Source organism: Candoia aspera, chromosome 3 (assembly GCF_035149785.1).
Source record: "Candoia aspera isolate rCanAsp1 chromosome 3, rCanAsp1.hap2, whole genome shotgun sequence".
In the NCBI taxonomy this organism is placed as follows: Eukaryota; Metazoa; Chordata; class Lepidosauria; order Squamata; family Boidae; genus Candoia; species Candoia aspera.
Window position 1 is genome coordinate 29,479,395 of NC_086155.1, and position 21,764 is coordinate 29,501,158.

A 21,764-nucleotide genomic window follows, 5' to 3' on the forward strand; every position below is an offset into this window, starting at 1 on the left:
TAAGGATGACAGGATAATTCAGAGAATCCCTAGAATTGATAAGCCTAATCTCAACCACCTCAGGTATGCAGTCAATGCCACTGACTATTGCTTTAAAGGTGGAATCATATGAGCACTTGCCCAAGAGAAAGTTCTATTAAACTTGGTTTGATTGGTTTCTAAATTTCTAACCATAAGACAGGACTGGCTGGTTAGTCCTGCTAATTTAAACAAGACCTACTTCTAAATTTAAAAAAAACACATTCAGATAAATTATAAAATTTTCTACTGCTTTGATCTTTACAAGGCATGGAATGCTAGAGGTCATACTTCTCAGAAATGTGTGAGTCGAAACAAAAACTAAAATGTATTTTAATGTAAGTTAAATATATATTTTATTTCTATAAGAATGTAATTAAAATAATGAAATACTAATTATTCTTACTGAATTGAATAATGTTCTTTTACCATTTTTAAACTTAGGCAGCAACTTTTGGGTGGTTTCTAGAGGTCACATCAAGGCTTTGTGGGATATAAGGGGGTCCCTGGAAAATTGGAGACTCTGAATACTTGATTTAAACTTTTTAATAAAGATACCAAGAAAGGCCCAAAAGAAGCCTTGTTGAGGAAAACGTGTGTATGTTAGTTTCCACAATAATAAATATCCATTACATAATGAAGAAGGAAACACATTTAGTTTCATCATTGGTCAAATCTCAAAATCTTTGGTCAGACTGTCAACAAGCAACTGTACAGCTACATCTCTTATTAATTGGAAACCAGCAAGGATAATTGTAGGACTTCTGCAGTATTCTAAAAGTTGTACCTTTTTTAAATAAAAAGAATTGAATTATTCAAGCCAGACATTTCAATAGAAAAAGAAGGAAAAAGAAAAGTAGCAGATTTGGAAAAGTGATTTATTTTTGTGTTCTTTCTGTTCAATCTTTTCAGGCAACCTCCACAAAAAATATAACGTTAGGCCAAAGTCCAAGGTGGGATTTATGTGAGAGAGAATTTCAGCTTTGGTGGACCAATCGTTTTGATTCTTATCAATGCATTAGCTGATATATTATGTATCTGGGTCAAGAGCAATGGAAACATTTGAAAGAATCTTTGTATGAGTGTCAGATGTGTTTTGCCAGCACTCAGATGTTCTTTGTGAAGAAAATACCTTTACTACAAAATGGGGTGTGACATCTCAGGAGGCAGTGAGATAATCCCAAAGCCAACCTGGTATCCAGTGATCTTTTCGTGGGTTCAGTATAAGCAGTGAAGGTGAAGGCCAACTTGGTCCAGTATGTAAAAGTTTTGATGCAGGGTCTGGGAGACTTGAATTCCACTCTTACACCTGCAGAATGATAGGATAGTCCTGGCTGTATATATGCCTCAACTTCTTGGCTTTAAATGGAAATAACCATAGCCTTACCTCACTGGGTTGTGATGGCAGTGAAAAAGTTGATGACTGTGAACCACAATACAAGTGTAAGTGCTGTATCTGTGAGGTGACAACAGTTTTCTATTTTAAAAAGGCCACCAATGCTAGGTTCAGATCCAATCTTAATGGTTGCATGAAACAATATCAGATGCATTCACAATGCTTCTTCTCATTCCCTCATCAAAAATGTCTGAAAGTCAGTTTATAAAGGGGACATTGCAAATATTTTACTCCGTGGGATCTACCAAACCATCAGGTGAATTAATTATGAATCAATATTGATCCATGTGAAGATACACAGACATGCAAAAGCTTGTTCTTTGTTAAGAATAGGAATAGTTCTCTGAAATATTTCAGAGCGTACCCAATTCTGCTATTTGACCCAGGGCATCAGGGAATCTCAAGGAGGAACAAGAGGACTGGGACAAACAAGGATAACTGGAATTTGGAATCTCTCTTAGTTTTAATCATCTTTGTCTTTGGCTCCATGCTTCAGGATACGGGTGAACTCCACGTAGTTGAAGTTGCCTTTCTTGTCAATTGGAGCTTCTCGATACATCTCATCTACTTCCTCATCTGTAAAACGATCACCCATGGTGGTAAGCAGTTCACGCAAGTGGTCTTCATGAATGAAACCTGCATTAGAGATGAATGGAAGAGAAAGGGGAAAGAAGGACCCAGATGTGTCCATTAGAAGAGAGTTGCCTTCTAAGCTGCCCTAAGATATGGCAAGGTGGCCAACAGGGGTAGCAGAGGTTTGATGTGATTAAGAATTTCTTTGGCTTCTGCTTCACATTCCACTCAGTGAATTTCTGAAATGAAATGTGTCCTTCCTAGTTCAGTGCTATTTGAAAGAAGGATTCCCATTATTTGGTCCAGTCTTTTCACCACGTGTTTGAGTGCTTTTTCTCCCAGGGATGTGAAACTTTTACCAGAATGGGGACTACGCTTGGTATTATGCCACAGATGACACTCCCTAAAATGGTTGAGGCCAAGATAAGAAAAACCTGTGACTTAATTAAAATGAAAATAATTAAATATAACATGCTATATGATCCAGTATGAGTATGAATGCTTCCCATGCATTCAATAATTTCCTCCTCCTGTCACATTAAAAAGAGTCATTTGAAAGAAACATTTGGGGTTGCACACAAGACTTTTATGGAAGGGAAGAGGTTGCATGCAGCCTGGGCTTACAATGTGCACCTTTCATTTATCTCAACACAAAGATCTCTCAGGGCAAGATTAATCTAGTATTATGGATGAAAAAAGATTTGCCTTGGTTATCTCAAAGAAACCCCACAAAAACATAGGCCCAAATACTGTAGGTGGTTCATAATACACCCAAATGAACATATGCGGCTGGATCTATCTGTTGCTGCAAGCTCTCAGAGATGGCTTAGCAAAAAATCCCCAATTGCAGTACAGAAATGATCTGCGCTGATCGTACCTGTGGCCTCCTCGTCAAAGCAGGCAAAAGCATTTCGAATGACATCTTCTGGATCTGTGCCATTCAGCTTCTCCCCAAACATAGTGAGGAACATGGTGAAGTTGATGGGTCCCGGTGCTTCACTCATCATCCCTTCCAAGTATTCATCTGTGGGATTTTTCCCTGAAAGATGCAGTCAGCCAAGAAATTACACCTTGATTCAGTGCCCTGGTCCACCTGAATACTTCTGTGAAAGCTGACTCTGGAGCAGCCTTTCTCAACTTTTTGATCCTGGAGGAACCCTTGAAATATTCTTCAGGCCTCGGGGGATGCCTACTCAAATATAGGCCAGAAATTACAAAATTATTATATTTGTTTCATGTGTAGGCCTGTATACATACATTAACAGTGTTCTTAAACTAAAAATAAAGAATGAAACTTGCCTCTTTAATGTGAAGTTGCCCAAATTTGAAATAATTTTTTAAATAAATCATGATCTCTCAGGGAACCCCTAGTGACCTCTTGTGGAACCCTAGAGTTCCATGGAACCCTGGTTGAGAAACCCTGCCCTGAAGTCTTCTCCAGCTCCAACAGGAGAAGATTAAAGGTTGGGGAATTAGAACCAGAGTTACTTAGGACAACAAGAATGATGTGGCTGGAGCAAATCTGAGAGCAGGAATTTTAAAACTTTAAAATTTCAGATTTGGTCCCATTTTGTTCTAGATTAGGAGAGTTATCCTGGGGGATGCACAGATGGGCAGACCGAGTCCGAGTCTTTTATCTTCTGTTGGGGTAGAAGGAATAAAAAGAGTTGCTACATATTTTTTTTAGGGATATTCTGAAGAATAAGACTGGATCTTTGGTGTGGCAGTCAAAGACCTTCAAAGGCTCCTTAAAAAATTGTAATATTTAATGTGTGAGAAGGGGAAATTATTAAAGAGAACAATCCTATTGATTATGTTTAATTTTAGTTACATTTCAATGCAAACGGAATGAATACCAGTTGTGGTTTTAACCTAGTTCTCTACCTTTTGAACTTTGTTCCCCCAGCACATGATTCAAAGGCCAGGAGATTCTTGTGGATCCTGGCTTAGCCTGTTCCATGAAACAGTCAAGTGTGGTTTATCCACAATTAAAAGAGCTATGGTTTAGTACAAATGAACCAGCATTCAGGATGGACTCAGGCTATCAGCAAAATCTTAAACATTACTTAGATGTAAGTCTGATAAATCTCACTAACATCTTACCCTCAGTTAAGTGAGTAGAGCAGTGTTTCTCAACCTTGGCAACTTTAAGCTGTGTGGACTTCAACTCCCAGAATTCCCCAGCCAGCAATGCTGGCTGGGGAATTCTGGGAGTTGAAGTCCACACAGCTTAAAGTTGCCAAGGTTGACAAACATTGGAGTAGAGGACTCCTGGAAGCTAGCCACTACTGAACTCAGTGGATCAAATTAGTCATGATTTAATGGTTGCCTTCACATAGCATGGTAAGCCAATTAAGGAACGTCCTCTGCCATCTTACCCATGCTCCCCAATTGTGCATATCCCTTTTACCAAACTTTTAGATTTATTGTGACATCCAGCTCCAGAGTGATGTCCATTTTGGGTATACAGAAACAGAAGTCTGTACTAGAGGGACCTGCAGGGGAAGTTTTAAAAAGTCAAAATGGCAGATACGACCACACAATTGAAGCCCCACCCCTTTTTTAGTGTGTCGCATGCAATACAGATGAAAAGGCATAGGGCTTTGATTGTACCATCGCAACTGCCATCTTGACCTTTTTGACCTGCCCTCCAACAGAAGCCCCTTGTTTGTACTTACATGTGTCTGCTCAAAAATAAGTTTCACTAAGGTCTTATTCTCAGTAAGTTTGCACAGAACTGGAGCCTAAAATTGAATCTGATTAGGACATATTTTAGGAGGAGGAAGAAGTATTAGGTATGGCATGTTCGCTGCCTTGAGTTATTTACAAAAAAAAAAGGGGATAAAAATTAAATAAATAAATTTTGATTGGATAACATAATTCCTCATAAATTAGATAATGCAAAGTGAACAACAACAAAAAGCTGTACAGTGTGATGGCCATACAAGTGGCCTGGCAGTATTCTAGCAGTGTTAGCTCCAACCTACAGGGGTTGGCAACAGAGACCTGAATCTACACAATGTGGCCCTATTAATTAGGGCAATAAAATGTCCCTGTGAACATGTCTTCCCAAACAAAAGGGACTGGTCCCTTTGCTCCTCTAAGAATACAGTTTCTGAGGAGCTTCCCCATAAAACCAGATGAGTGCTGGTGGAGGCAGGGTTGGGAGATGGATTAGTCAAAATGCAAGGAAATGGATGCGGAATGGCAGTTGAAACGGAGAAAAATATATTGGGGAAGAAGTACTGCCCAGTGAGCATAAATGGGGAGGAAATCCCAGTCTGCTAATATGAGCATGCACTCAGGCCTGCAGGATCCCAATTGTTCCTTCAAACTTGGTTCATCATTAAAGAAACCAATATATCTTTTTACCTTCGCAGTGATACAGCTGACTGCCCTCTAGTGGCCGTACGTAGAGGTGTAACGCCTGAAGAATGCTCTTGGTACTCTGAAGAATAGTGTTCTAATGCCTTCCTGATTCCTTCCTGGTTATTCAAATGTTCACCCTCACAGCCATTGTGTTCTTGCCTTATTTTTTAAGTTTTCAAGATGAATTTTCTAGCACCTTGGGAACAGTTCAACGAGTCTGGATTCCAACAACACAGTAAACTAAAATGTGGTTGACAAATTGTGCCTCAAGAGTTGTTGAACAAACTTAGACAGTGTGCTTTCTGGTTCAATGTGTTGTGTGAACTCAGGCAATTGAACTGATTCAGTAAACCATAGTTCAGCTAACCTTTGTTAGTATGTTGTATGAACACTGCCAAAATATCTAGAATACAGGTAAACTGTATGATTTGGATTTCACATCAGCCACAGTTTTGAGACTCAAGCTGAACCAATCCTTGTAGACAAAGAACTGCCTATAAGAAAAAGCTACATGTTGAAAAACAGACAATATATCTATGCTGGTAAGTAGAACCTCCATTATTAGGGGTAGTATTTCTTAATAACAGGACACTCAGGAATTTCTCTTTGCAGAATGCTTTGTAGAAGCATTTAGCTGGCTATTGTAAGAACGAAGCTGAACTAAATTATAACTTGGTCTGATCCAGGAAAGCAATTCATATGTTTTTATGTTATGTGAAAGTCGGTAACATACAGTGAGAAAGGTTACTATTTGGTTCTTGACTCAGCTGCTTCAAAAGTTTCACAAGTAATCACCTGCAAAATGTCGGTATTTGACACTGGATATCAGAAGAAAGGCTCAGACTAGGTTCTACATCACAACCACCCTAACTTTAACTTGTTTGGTCTGATTTTGCTGTAGCTTGTTATGTAAGTACAGATACTATAATTTGTAAACTTTGGTTTATGGCTTAGAATGCTGTGTTAAGAAACCTTCGTGTAATGTATAAATCCAGCCTACAAGCAAATGGTTCATAACTGGGACTTAAGAAAGAATGGCTGATGCACAGTTTGAAACTGAAATATCCGTGGTAAGGAAATCAGGCATACTTCAGAAGCCTCAAAAAATTGCAGCATCTGGCCCAGTGTTTTTCAAACTTGGCAGCTCTACAACGTGTGGACTTCAACTCCCAGAATTCCCCAGCCAGCAAAAGCTTATTCAAGTATATGAGGCATACTACTCAATGTAGTGCCCTGCAGAAGAACAGACCTCATCCTCCATCATCCTCAATAGCATGCCATTGGCCACAGTGATGGGTGTTGCATCTAGTAGACCTGAAGGACACCAGATTGGGAGCAAGCTGTAGAAGAGAGCAGTTTGTCTGTGACTGTGACTACCACAGCATGTCCTTACCTTTGGCAGACCCCCTCACATGACCACAGGGGGTATCAAAAAAATCAAGATTAAGGCTGCAGCCAAGCAACCAAAGCCCCGCCCCCTTTTAACATGCATTGCACTTGCAATGCATATCAAAGGAGGTGAACCTTTGACTACACAGTTGACTTTTTGACACCCCTGCAGGAGCCCCTGCATCCATCTCATTTTAGTACAGTACGATGGAGGAGAGAAGGCAGGGGAAGGGAGACTATTCTCGCTAGAACGTTTAGTCCTCCAAAGTGATTAGGGCTACCAGATTTGGGGTACCAAAATATGCACAAACATTAAATGGGAGTATAGAATTAAGAGTTTGGGGTAACTCTTTGCTATCTCCTACTGGTCACCTCTGTTTTTGTAGCTCGTATTAGGTATTAATGCTGCTAAATGTATGGCTTATTTAATCTATCATTGAAAAAAGGATAGCGAGATGTCTTCACTGGCCCGCCTGATCATGTGTTTATTGATAATGTACATATAAATACTATTTGAATGAAAAAAAATGATAATATCAAATGTTTAAGAATGGCTAACTATATGATGACTTTCAATGCTAGATTTGCAGGGCAATCCTGTGCAGCTCTTCATTGAGATGGGCGGCTATAGAAATAGAATGAATGAATATCAGAGTAAGCAACACTTATGACCATTGCAGCATCCCTGCAGTCATGTGATCAAAATTCAGGCGCTTGGCAACCAGCATGTATTTACCAATGATTGCAGTATCCTGGTGTCATATGATTGCCATTTGTGACCTTCCCAGCTGGCTTCTGACAAGCAAAGTCAATGGGAGAAGCCAGATTCACTTAATGACCACATGATTCACTTAATGACTGTGGCAAAAAGGTCATAAATTGGGCATGACTCACTTAACAACTGCCTCAGCGACAGAAGTTCCAGTCCCAGTTGTGGTCATAAGTTGAGGACTATCTGTATTTCAGTGGCTAAGGTCACAACAGATAGGACAGTGATTTACTGGAAGGGGTGATGCCCCATTTTGTACCCTGTGTGTGTGGTATTATGTGTTCAATTTTCTAGATATGTGTTAGACCCATCCCATGGTATCCCACTTTCAGGGAGGCAGACGAGGAAGAAAGCTGTTGTACAGATTCCAAGTCAATGGCAGAACATCCAATTGTGAATCTAAGAAGTCTCATATTGACATTGCCACTTAGAGAAAAGCACTCATAAATTCTGGGCTCATTTCCTTCGGCCTTCCAGTCTGGACAAGCATAGCATTGAGAAAAGAATAATAAGAAAAGTTGGCGGGGCAAATGTGGCACAGTAGTTAGAGCAGTGTTTCTCAACCTTGGAACTTTAAGATGTGTGGACTTCAACTCCCAGAATTAGAGTTGCTGGCTGGGGAATTCTGGAAGTTGAAGTCCACACATCTGAAAGTTGCCAAGGTTGAGAAACACAGAGTTAGAGTGTTAGACTAGACCGGAGGAGACCAGATTTAATTATTCACTCAGCCATGAAGTTTACCGGGTAACCACGGGCCATATATTACAGCTTGACTTTGAGTTTCTTTTGAAGTAATGAAAAGAAGTATATAATTAATTATGCTTCCCATAAATTATCTTAGTTAACTCTACATACTGCACCTTTATTGGGTATGTCTGTGCTATTACCCCACCCAACTTCTTTAGAGAAAGGCATAGCATTTTGGACGAGTGAAATTCACCCATATAAAATCTCTCTCTGCAACTTAGTCTGGGAAAAAGCACAGCAGAAGAAAGATGAGTTAAGCACAATTTGATACATCCATGCAGTTTTCTTGGTAGACTTTCAAAAGTGGTTTGTTATCACCTTCTTCTGGGATGTTTTTTCAACCTTATGGTCTAGCCTACAGCCTTGGTCCGACCTGATACTTTTTAGTTTTGTGCCTAGCTGAGATTGGACCTATCCTTTGCTTACTGTGTTGTTTTTCTACTTGCATGAAATTCATAATGTAAGGTGGCATTAAAAAAAATTACTTCTCCTGCCTTGAATCCTTTACCACTTCATTTAGCTGTACATTCAAATGAGGTCTCAGAGATCGTGTATTGCTAAGGATATCTCTGTAGTTCAAGGTTAAGACTAGACCAAAATCAAAGAAATACTGATATTTTTGTAGTCTTACAGATGTTGCTGAACTACAACTCCAACCCTTTCATTCACCATGTTAACTGGGACTGCTGGGAGATGCAGTTGGACAACATCTACAAGGTGACAGCCTTCTCTTCTCTGTTCTACTCAGCACATTATATGGCAGTGGATTAAACATATCTTCATACCTAGAGATGCCAGCATGTCATGTAGGTCCTCTTTGTCAATGAACCCATCACGATTTTGGTCTATCATATTGAAAGCCTCCTTGAACTCCTGGATCTGTGACTGGTCGAACATGGCAAAGACATTGGAGGTGGCACGCTGAGGGCGCTTCTTGGTGGTCTTTGCCTTGGCTCGTTTGCTGGACATTTTGATGGAGTTTTTCTTGGCCTGGAAAACAATACAGAAATGTGCTTTTCAAAAAAGGAGTCTGAATAAAACCTGCAAAAGACCTCCATCCTCTGGTTTTTCATGCTAGGAGTCTCTTAAAAGGTTTTGAATCTCAGTGTTCGGCAAAGTAGACAGCAACCCTGTCCTTTCTTACATGTCATCACAGCTCCATTGAATTACATTGGACTTCTTCATAAACTTACAAAGATCTGTGCTGTTAGTTATATACATTTATATAACTCTGTTCACAAAAAACACTGATGTAGGTCAGGGAAAGACTTAGCAGCTTTATTTACATAGCATATGAAGCATAGTTAATTATTTTTTGTCAGTTATGTTGTGTTTTAGACATCATACAAATCCAGCCTGTTTCGTTTGTGGTAAGAATATTCTATGAATCCAGAAATTGGATTAATTCAGTATTCAGGTTAAGTATGCTGTGTAAATGGAGTCTTTGAGAACATAAGAATTTGGTTCAGTTTAAGTCTCTAAGAATTGTCAAATCATTATATGATGGTGGAAAAATACAGCTAATTTTTTCACTGTGGTTTTCCTGGAACCTCAATAACATATTTCTTAATCAACTTCTTGACACACTCCAATTATTTTGCACTATATGTCCTGCATCCCTTTGCTATTGGCCCTGCTGAAGTTCAAACATCTGGAAGGCATCAGGTTGCTACTATCTCTTTTAGATAATTATACATTTACTCATGTCTCTGGAATATGTTAAAACTAAGCAGGAAGAACATTTCTTCTACAGAGTGTCTTGTCACAATTGAAAGATATACCTATTATATCATAAGCTAGCTTTTCCCGACTTAGTACCTTCCCAATATATTTATTGGCAAGACCCATCATCTGTAGTCATTCTGATAAAAATGCAGGCTGGCATGGGTGTTATGAAGCCCACTAATTCAGATGCACCTAGTGATGTGGTTTCTAATTCTCAAAAATTATACCACAACAAATGTGTATTTATTCTGTCAGATCCTTAATCTATGTTGTAGCAGAAATAACAAATATAGTTCCCCAACTGGAAATTTCTTCTTACCCTACTTTTTAGGTATTTCAGATCTTGCAAAACATTTAACATTTGTCACCTAATACTGATATTTCCTGTATTGGCAAACATAACATTTTGAATTTTCCAGCTAAATTATTATCCCAAATGGCATTGTAGGTTTGGTAAATTAATCAGCTTTTCATATCATGAACACTGTTGAAAGCAGTAAAGTAATCTGTTTCTAAGCTTACAGCCTGTTCTAGTTACATCCTGGTGAAATGAGGAAGCTTCTGCCACCTCAACTCCCTAATCTGCACACTCTGAAAGCAGGCTATTTTACAGGTTCTAAACCCACTCTTCAGAGGAGTACAAGAACAACTCCTTGGGGTTGGGTTAGATGGAGCTGCGATTTTAAGACACTTTCCCGTGCTCCACCCATCCTGACTAGCCTCCTGTCTTTGCAGACAGATCTAAGACTGAGGGAGGCAAGACACTTAAGAAACCAATGGGTTTAGACATGGAGCTCCAAGGAATGCTGCTGACCCTCAGCATCTTTGGAGAGATTGCCCCAAACAGAGATTGGGAGAAACCTGCTTGCTTTTCCCCACATGCGAGCCTTGCCTCCAGCTGAACTAATCTCAGGCTTCTTCTGATTTTCTAGCTGCTCTACAAGTTCATGAGGAAGGCACAATCTTTGGCAGCCTGGCTCAGGAATAGAAGGAAATGAGTTATCTGTTTGGAGCAGATTCCAAGCATTCCATTTGCCTCCCTCTTACACCCTTTGTCTAGCCTGGCGTGTGGATCTGTGCTCTTTCTTTGAACTACCCCTGCAGCTTGTGAATAAGGATTACAAGCACCCAGTTCAACAAGCAAAGGGGAAGCCTATAGATGGTTATGGGAGGGTGTCCCTATGTCCCATTTTACAGAGGAGAAGGAGTTGAAGAAAGCAGGCATCTTGAACCATTAGTACCTGGACTGCAAAACGACTAGGCATACAGGCCATCTGGTCATCATTTTCTTCACTATGGAAAGATGGACTGGATTTTGGTTGAATGAAGTCATTATTCCTAGATTTGTAGCATTCCTTCCAAACTAACTCTCCCTCTTTTTTTGTTCTTGGTTTTAAGGACACCTAAACATTTCTCTCTTATAAAGTAAGAAGAACTGAGTAAAAAAAGAAAAGAAAAGCAATTGTTTTAAATATTCCTTTAAAATATATGGAAGGATTGGATAAAGAGGCATCCATGGAGTGGGTTCAGAAAAAGTCAAGATGGCCTGTGCAAGCATGCAATCAAACTCCCACCCCTTTTTTATGTGTGCTGTGCACACCATCTTGACTTTTTTAACTTCCCTCTGTGGACCCCCTTTACTGGATGAAAAAGCAGGGTCTGCCTTGTGTGACAGCAGCATGAACAGGATGCAAAAGAAAACATAGAACAAACCAACAAGCAACAAGCAACAAACTAAACTGGGGGATGGTCAGAAATAAATTCCAGTGATTCCAACCATCTTTCTCTAAGGAAGCCCAATTCACATTTTTGAGGATAGGCTTATACTCTTACATATCAATCCTGTAACCAATCAATATACAACAAACATTTCAAAGGAAGCCCATTCACCCCTTATTAGGACCCCCCTTGTTTATCTATTTATTTGAGGTATGCTACCTGTTACCTCTAGTGAGTATTCATGCAATATTGTGGATTTAACTTTAATAAACAGGATAAAGAACCATAATTGCAAATGAGTCTCTTGACAATTCTGGTCTATTAGGATAATTCTATTCAGTCCAGGTGAGTGCATGACTATATCTGCCACTTCACAGGACAAAGGTTAAGAGATGCTAGAGTTTATTTACCAATTAAAGATATAGCCTTCCTTGAGTTGAGCTTGATTCCTGTTAACTGTGCAGACATATTCATGTTTGCAGAAGTGCTTTCTTATTGCCTTTTCTGAAATGTTTTGTTTAACTTCTCAGTCTAGTCAACAGCCATGGGATTTCTTTGTTGTCTCCTGCCAAGTATAAACCAGGTCCACTTTCCTAAGCTTCTTTCCCCAGGATCAACCAATGTTGGCTATATGCTGCCACCTGCAGAGGATTTTTATAGCACATTAACGATAATACAAATTACTCTTCCTACCATCTGGAACTGAAAATTGGAAGCCAGATGTATCTGACTTGATTTTTAAAACACCATGGGTGTTTTCATTACCCATTAACCATGTTTCTTGCACTTAGAGACTGTAAAAGTATTTGCTTCCTTGCAAAGCTTGAAAAGACTTTCATCATGCTGTCCTTGTACAATGGCATGCTATTATTTGTTTAAAGCACATTGAAAAGCTTCCTACAGTAATTGGACAGTCTTCATTTTAGCTGGGGACCCCAAAGGAAAGGGGTTAGGAAAGAAAGAAGAGAGAAAACAAAATACAAAGTTGCAAAGTTGTATTAATGGCAGCTGGAATGGAATCCATTCTAAGAAAGGAGAAGTCAGAATCTGTGTGCTGTTTTTGCAGCCAGTGGCATCCATAGGAGGGGGGTCTAAGTAGTAGGTCTGATGGAAACAGCACTGCACATTTTGTCAGAAGACCCATCCCTTTCTGCATGCATCACATCACGATGCATGCACAATAAGGATGTGGGCTTGTGCCACAATGGTGTAATGTTGCTTTCATGATTCTGAATGGTGAGAGCCCATGCTTGCATCTGAGCCAATGGTGCAGCCCTGCTTCTCTTCCACAGCATGGTGGAATAGCTGTTGCAAGGGTTCTGGCACAGTGACTCCGTATCCCTTCTTACCAAGTGACCTACACTCAACATGTATATTTTAACCCAAAAAAGGGAACACAGTTTAAGAGAGACTCTGATAAAATGAATCAGATGCAGAAAAGGACAATAAGGATGGTGGAGGACTGGAAACTAAGTCTGATGAGGAAAGACTAAAGGAAGACTCTCTGAGAAGATGAAAGGAGCAAATGATAACACTCTTCAGGTACCTGGAGTGGGGTCACACAGAAGGTGAAAATCAGTTCTCTATAATTCCAGAATTATGTATTTATTTATTTAGCAAATTTATATAGCTACCCATCTCACAAAAAGTGACTCGGGCAGCTTACAAGCACAGTAACAATCAAAACTATATCACAATATAAAAAACACCAGACATAAACAACAACAATAAAAACATAAAATAAAAACATAAAAGAACCCCAAGCTAGCAGGAGGACAACCATCAGTTAGCCTCATTCAACCACTTTGCAGGCTCGGCATGGCATCCTCAGGGTTGAGGGAATAACCACATTTTCAAGGCTTTCCAGAAGGCTAACAGAGATGGGGCTAACCTCACCTCAGGGGGCATGATGTTCCAGAGGGCAGGGGCTACAGCAGGAAAGGCACATCTCCTGGGTCCCATCAGATGGAACTCCTGACAGGATCTGGAGTATACCTCTTCTGCTGGACTGGATGGGATGGGTAGATGTAACTCAGTAGAGACAGTCCCATGCCTTGTAGGGCTTTAAAGGTCAGAACCAGCACCTTAAATTGCACCCGGAAGCAAACTGGTAACCAGTGCGCTCTCAGAGCAGAGGTGTGATGTGTGTCCTCCTAGGGGCACACATACAGTTAACTTCCAATTCTATGATAGAACCTGAGTAGACATCAGACAAGGGATGGGAGAATACTCTTCTTTGAGGGCGAAAGATCTACACTTGAAAGCCTTTTCCCTGTTGAGACTGAAAGCAGCATTTAAATATTCCAAATAATATTTGGAATGCATTACTTTTCTTTCTGTAAGGAACGTGCCTCGCTAATTCCCCCATTTGATCCTTGGGCCCTGCAGGTGGAACAAAAATCTAGCAAGAAATAACAGGAATATCAAAGAGTCAGAGATTCCAGAGAGAGAATTTCAGTAAGCAAAATTGACAACCAGAGTTCTCATATTTGGTGCTGGGAATCAGTGGCTTCAATAAGCTGAAAGAGGTTGAAATAGGGTGGAAAGGGAAAAGGGTAGAAATTAGCATACAGGTGTGTCCACAGTGATCAAAACAGTCAATATGGCAGCCACAGCCATGCAACTGAAGCCCCGCTCCCTTTTTATGTGTGTCACAACACACATAAAAATGGCTAGGCTTCAATCATATGGTTGCAGCTGCCTTCTTGATATTCCTTCTTGTAAACCATGCTGGCTGGGGAATTCTGGGAATTCGTCCACACATGTGAAAGTGCCACGGTTGAGAAACACTGCTGTAGACACTTTTGTTAATATATAAAAAGCAGATAGAGATGTTTAAAATGTATGTTCCCCTATGGACATCAGCTACTTTCAGCTTCAAATATCTGCTTTTCCCCTTGCTAAATCCCTTCTGCCTACTGATAGCACAGGACTCTCACATGGTCATCCTTGCCAATTTGAAAGCATAGGATATTTTTTGTCTTGGAGTAGGAAGGGACCCACAAAGAGAGTCTTTAAAAGACCCTGTGGCTCCTTTCTGGGTTGCTTCCTCTCTGAGACTTCCATGTACAGGCACAGCTTTCCCAGGGTTAAATAACTTCTAGGGAGGGTGTTGTTGTTTTTTAACTCCTTTATGTAGCTGATAAGAGTGTGACCAGGAGTTACCTTCTGAGGGGCTGACCCAGGGGCTTAGCCAAGAATTTTAAAACCACACACACCCAAATCCTGTAGCCAAGCACTGATTGCTGGCTTTTAGTGCAGGCCAGGAAAGACTTCTTTTCTGCAGCCCCAGGAAGACAGGAGGTGAGATGATTAGTTCAAGGCTGGGATACACCTCCTGCTACAAAAAAGATAAAAGCCTCTTTGTCCTGCTGCCTTCAGTGGGATTTTACCCAACACTACTTTGGTCACCAGCTGCCCCAGTCTCTCCTTTCCTTTTGCTTCATCACAAAGAAAACTGCAATTGGCTGAAGCCAAGAAGTGATGCTAAATTCTTCCCCCTTTGTATACTGCTTCTCCAAGCAGCAACCTATGGTCCATCACAAGGAGGCTGGCCTTTCAGAAACATGCATAGGTATGATCCCAGGCAGCTGCCACCTCTGCAGACTTCCTTTTTGCAGTGATGTTTGATGGCTTCGGTTCCCCTAGCACTTGCTCTCCTGATAATATTTGTGGATTTGTGGTGCAGATGAGCCAGCACCAAGGCAAAGAATGGCAGTTCAGACATACTACAGCTTTCCTGGCTGGTCTCTGCCTGGGATATGGGACCATGTTCCCTTTCTAATGGCTCTTAATTTTGCTTAGATACTTTAATAATAACTAACTAGGAAACTGGGGTGCTGCAAAGCAACCCCCAACCTCAAGCAGCATCTTTATTTGCAAGAATTCCCTGCCTCCCAGAGAGGTGATGTTAAAATACAGTAAAATGGTTGGTGGCTGCAGCTCACTGCTTTGTTTGGAAATGTGTCCACCTGCACAGAAAGAAAGACAGAAGTAAGGTAGGCTGGTAGAAAGTATCCTGGGGCAGGTGAGAGGGAGTGCAAGGAACAACTTATCTTCTAGTAAACAGCTGTTTTACCATTGGTTATGCCCCTGTTAAGTATTTGTAATCTGCAAGCTTCCCCTGAAATGTTCCCCAAATTGGAAATAAATTGCCTTCATTGTTTTTTGCGACACCCACTAGCAAAAGGAGATGGATTAATTCGAAGAATTCTGATTTACCGCTGTATGATGAGCCAGGCTGTTCTTTCTCTCTTTCTTACAAAAGGCCTGTAAGATAAATCCCTATCGTAATATCTCTTTTGCCGAGAGGGGTCGGCAGGGAGGTTGAAAGACAGTGAATTGTTCAGTGCTCTAAGTGAGGTTGGGCTAGAAACAAGGTTTGAATCCACTGATTTTGAAGTAATAGTAATCCTTTGGCTGAAACCCACCAATATGCTATATAAGCACATATTTCAGTTTCACTTGACATACTTTTATGATGTGTTCTTCGATATGCTACAGATATTTTCTCAGTCAAATGGGGACTACATATCTTGTATGCCCACAAAAAAAAAAACCATGTGCATGAGTGCATCCATGCCTGCACACAGTGAAAATAAGGGAATAATCATGAAGATTTGTTTAGGTTGCTTCTTTGTTAATATGACAATATCTTAGCATATAATCCTGATAATAAAACGGTAAAAATAAATACAGCATGGTCAAGTCAATTGCAAATATTTAAACTGCACTTACCAAGATGAAGATCCAATCTGAACTGTTTTTAGGCATTACTAATTCTCTTTAAATGACTTTGGCAGGAATTTAGTGATACATTACTCTTATGTTCTCATCTATTATTTAGGCTGCATTTTTTACCCCAGGAATAACTTCCACTGCTCACAGTGGGGCTTCTTTCTAAACAAACAGTATACTTATAGAATTGCACATCTAATGCTCCCTACCAGTGCAAACATTTTGGTTGGGAATTATGGAAGTTGAAATCAAGCCCTACTGAGGACATTATCAGATTGCAGAACACTGTCCTAAGGTTTTGCTTTCTGGTATCCTAGCTGTATTTCTGCTTCCAAAACAAAGCAAAACAGGCACCCAATATTTTTTCCTGCAAATATCTTGACAGAATTTTTTATACTATAAACTGGCTGGATGTATAAAAGCAAAGGCTAAGAAATTCCTACAATATCATACTGCCTACTGTGTCAAAGCTTGGGTTGAAAATTAGAAAGAAGGAAATTGCCACACATCAGCTTATTTCTCTTTTTAGCTAAATACTTCCTGACCAGCGAAATGTCTCTAGGCTTCAACAGAATTTTAGCTTAGTACAACATGCAAATCCAACTACATTAGTTATGTACAAAGTGACATTTTCGCAAGTTTATCATGAGGCAAAATTGTGGAGTGCTGTGCATCCATTTGTGATGCTATTTAAAATATGGATTCCTTGAGTAGTGCATAGGTTTAGGTGCTAAATTTGGGACAGCAGAGAATGCCATGCTCTTAATTATCTTAGGAATTTGTTCAATTTTGGGATTTGGGGCAGATTAAGAGCCTTGATTATATAGCTGGATCAATTCAACCCAGCCAATTAAAGGGCGTAAAACTGGCCTGTTGTTGTTTCACTTTTCTTTCTGTTGAACCAGTTCTGTCTTTAAAGCTAGCAGTTTTAACAGTGCAAATATATCTCAAAATGTAAAATGTTTTGCAATCAAGTTGCTTTTCGCTGCTTGACATGAAAAACATTCAAGTCATTTGAAATGAGCATTGTGCGCGTTGCTGCACACATACAGCCGCAGCAGATTTATTAAGATCAGCATGACTGCAGTCATGCATAACAATGCTTATTTCTGACTGCTTGGATAAGCTGTAAGAAAATATTTTCACGCCACCTGAAATGCTACTTTTGGCTTTCAATTAGAAATGTATTTAAAAAATTGCTGGGAAGTGCAGGCATTTAAAAAACTTTTAAGGGGAAACCATCAAAGGAAAGCAAAGAAGTATCCATTCTCTGCTTGCTTATTTCCTTCATTCTCTGACTTCTCCTATGCTAAACTAGTTACAAAAAAAGCAAAACCTGAAAGCCTCATTGCCACGTTGTTCACTTCACAGAGCAGGGAAGCTTTGACAATTCTTCTTGCAGATGAGGTCCCTGGTCTGGTCTGAAAAAGCCCTGGATTTCCATGCTTTCATGTTTACCTTCTGTTAACCTATTTGTTGTGATGCTCTAGCCAGTCTACTCTGCTTTCTCTTGTTCATTATTTCCTATTAAAACTTTTCAGTGATTTATTAAAACTTTTCTGTGATTTATGGAAGGGTTTAGAAGAAGTGACAACTGGGGAAGGCAATGGCTAACCACCCTGCTATAGTCTGCCAAGGAAACATCATGAAAGCGACGTCCCCCCAAAGGGTCAGACATGGCTCGGTGCTTGCACAGGGGACCTTTCACCTTTCACTTAGAAGAAGTACCCCTAAGGTCACCAAGCATGCCAACTCCTCCCCTTCGACTGGCCTGATAACATGTAGGAGAGAGGGAGAAGATAAATGACTGTTAAAAACATAAGACCAAGATTACCCACATCAAGTTTTCCTTCCTTCCATAAAGTGTTAATAGATCATGATATTCATTTGACTAATGGAAGTGAGCATTTCTTTTGTCCTCTGGACAGATTTCTTGTCACTCCATAATGGCAGTAGGGTTTCCCTAACCTCTTCCTGAGCTTCTAATTGCCATACTAGTTCTTGCTTTCCTCTCTTGTCCTTAAATGGTTGTTGGGACTGCTGTTCTTCAGTGCTTGGAGAAGAAACTTGGCAGAGTTTACTGGTCCAAACAATAAAAGGTTTTCTTCACCCACAGCTCATTTTTTTTTATGGATTCTCAAGTATCTGCATGTGTGAGGGCACAATCCATCAAATATTCTAGCCACATATGACCCATTCAGCAGAATGGAGCTTGTACACATTGGTTTCCACCATAGTCTGGGCTACCGTTCAAGAGTGCAGGAGCTAATCTTTAGATAAGTAGTACGCTACAGCAGCCTTCCCCAAGTTGATTCTCTCCAGATATAATAGACTACAATTCCTATCAACCCCAAATGGTTTGATCATTATGGAACTTCTAATCCACAACATTTGAAAGGCACCAAATGGGAGGCATTCATTGGCTGGATTCACAGATTGTGCTAAACTATAAAGTGATTTGTTTGATTTTGGCCAAGAGTGTTGAGCAGGCCATTGTACTACTGTTTATTCAATAAATAAATAAATAAACCACAGTTAAACAAAGCTTAGATTTCTAGATATAGACTTTTTAAAACTGACATTTGGTAAGTCAGAGGTGCTGTCTCTTCACCCTAGACTTCCTGCTCTTTGCCAGTTGTTGTTTACTATACTGCACTAATATCCCATATTTGCTGTAGGTTTTTTAGATCAAAATTTATACTTCTGTACCCTTATGCATGTGCACACACACATGAACATACACATGAACATGCACCCACAGTCCTCTGTTTTATTTGCAGTCTGAAGTATGGACAAAGAACTCGGAGTATTAAAAGACCCGTTTTCAAGTTGACATCATTTTTGCTTCTTTCTCTGTTGTAGCTCAGACAAGGGGAGATAGAGTCTTCAAAGATCTGTTTTGTGGCTTGCTAAAACCCTGAGTTCAGCTAAATAGATCCAGGTTCAGAAGATATGTATACTAAAATAATAATGTATTATTAAAAAAGCATTGAATATGTAAAAGGATACATCATATCACATTCATGAATAAATATAGAGTAATCCACGCACCTTCAGCTCTTCCAAGTCATGCTTGAGGCCTCTTTTCAAGATAAACATGAAACTTTAAACATGTTCCCAAAAGATTTTTTAATCAACATACCTAGTGCCTGCAAGCCAAAAGGAAGCTTAGCTGACTCTGGCTAGCCTGAAGGTAGCCAGCAGGCCAGGTGATTCAGCAAACATGTTGTCCTGCAATTCTATGTCACTGAACTCCTGGTGTTTCCTTGAGAGAGCTTCCACTCTTAGTTCAGCATTTAATCAGTTTTGAGGAGAAAAGGTACCAGACACATCCTTAGAGGATGCCTCTAAGATCAACAGGTTGAAGCACTCTGCAGGTCAGGCTAGCAGTACCATCTCATACATATTAATTTAAACTAAATCTTACAGAGTTCTGTATGTGCACACGGCATTGCAGTCTGTATGCTTTAGGCCATGATGTTTGTAAACTGCTCCTGAATCTACAGTTGTCTGGATGTTTCCTCTTTCCAAAGTGTGAAAAAGAGATATCTTTATCAGACTCCAATCTGCTTTGCTTACTCAATTTGGGTAATTAATGGCAAAGAGCAGTTCAACAATGGAAACAATTGGAGGCTTCCCCTGATGGAAGGTATTCAATTAAATGCTAGACAGCTCTTGATTAGGGATATTATAGCTCTGGATTTCCAGATGCAGTTCAGCAATGGAAGTAATTGGAGGCTTCCCCTGATGGAAGACATTCAATCTGGACTGGATGACCTTTAATGGGGCCTCCAGGTTTAGCACAAATCATATATCTTTAGCCAGAAGAAATTTTTCTTCCAGGTTGGGAACCTGCAGTATCATGTTAAGGACACTAAATAGACTTCTCAAAAAACAGGTGTATCCCACACTATTTGCAGTGGCAAAGTGGATTCTTTTTCCCCATCCTTGCAGTCCTGGCTGAAATGCTGCTTCTAAGAACCTAGCCAATAGTTCATATATTGTGCTTAACGCTAGTGTGATTTGTTTTGTTTTGGCTTAACATGTATGTGAATCCAGACACTGAGGTTTGTAAACTGTAGTTTGTATCTTACTATAATGTGTGGTTCCAGACAATTGTAATTCATTTAGCAAACCATTGCTAAGTCTCATGGGTGAACCTGTAAGGACCGTTATCAGCCATCCCCAACCTGGTGCACTCCAGATGTGTGGGTGTCTACAGTTTCCCACATACAGTATCTGAAAGGCATCACACTGGGGAAGTCTGATATATATGGACCAGAGTTGTGATTCACTATAAATCTGGGTGCCGAGTACTTCCTATGGCATAATATGCATGACATGACCCACAAACCAGCCAACCACACTTTAGCTTAGCATGTTATACAAAAGCCTATGTAGTTATTTTATGGTTGAGTGCATCATGTAAACCCAGAAAACTCAGTTGAGTAAAAAGATGGTTAAGAACCACAGGTAAACATGACTAATCCAGTGAGTACAGCAATCAGTAGTTAAGTTCCAGAAGGATAGCCTTACTGCTAGTTCGTTGCAGCAGAAAAACAAAGCATTAATTTTAGATTATGAAATGCAATGTAATGGCCAAGTGACTCTAGTATAACAGGAAGCTATCAGCTCTTGTTTTGCCCAAGGGAAGTCCCCTTTCATCCATCAATCCCCCAACCCCCACTTGCTAAACGAAAATGTAAGGAAGAGCACCTACCTGATTCAGACAGAAACTGTTATAAAAGCCCTCAGAGAGATCTAGGAAGCGTTTCTGCAAAGGGATGAAATTAATTAGCTGTTGTTTTAATCTCCCTAGTTTGGGGGAAAAGCAGGATCAGAGGGCAGACGCAGCCAATGAAGAAAGAGAGTTTTCCCAGTTGGTCTCCTCCCACCCCAAAGGATTTGGCCATACAAGGCAAAAGAATGCTGAGCTGTGCGGGTGGCAGCAGCCCAGCTGTGAGACGCTGGATTTGGGACTGTGAGAATAAGGAAAGGGGAAGAAGAGAGGATTCTGCCTTATATAGATGAAATGGGGGGGGGGGGGGTTGGAGGGAAGTTGCTAAGCCCTCCGATCAGTTGTTAAAAGCAGCCGGCATCTGAGAAGATGTAGCAGCAGTTTTCTTTATAAGGATGCAAGTCATATAAATAAACTTTTCTGCTGGTTGAGAGCAAGAGCTTAAACAAAGGTTTAAAAATAAATGCTTCAAAGCTACAAGGGCTTCCTGGGCAATGCGTAGTTGGCATTCCTCACTTCTCCATGAAGTTAGTTTTTTGTTTTAATTACTTTTTCCTTGCCAAGGAAAAGTACAGATGTTTTCT

The 21,764-nt window shown here is 40.1% G+C and overlaps 1 protein-coding gene across 1 annotated transcript; it reads right to left on the bottom strand.

The window, feature by feature from the left end:
- Positions 1-878: 878 nt before the first annotated feature.
- Positions 879-21,319, bottom strand: MYL9 (myosin light chain 9). The gene is made up of 4 exons (XM_063297202.1): positions 21,163-21,319; positions 9,047-9,251; positions 2,865-3,026; positions 879-2,050 (listed from the first exon to the last, which is right to left on the bottom strand). Exons 2-4 carry the CDS (start codon positions 9,228-9,230, stop codon positions 1,878-1,880), a joined length of 519 nt encoding a protein of 172 aa, XP_063153272.1. The 5' UTR covers positions 9,231-9,251; positions 21,163-21,319; the 3' UTR covers positions 879-1,877.
- Positions 21,320-21,764: the final 445 nt, after the last annotated feature.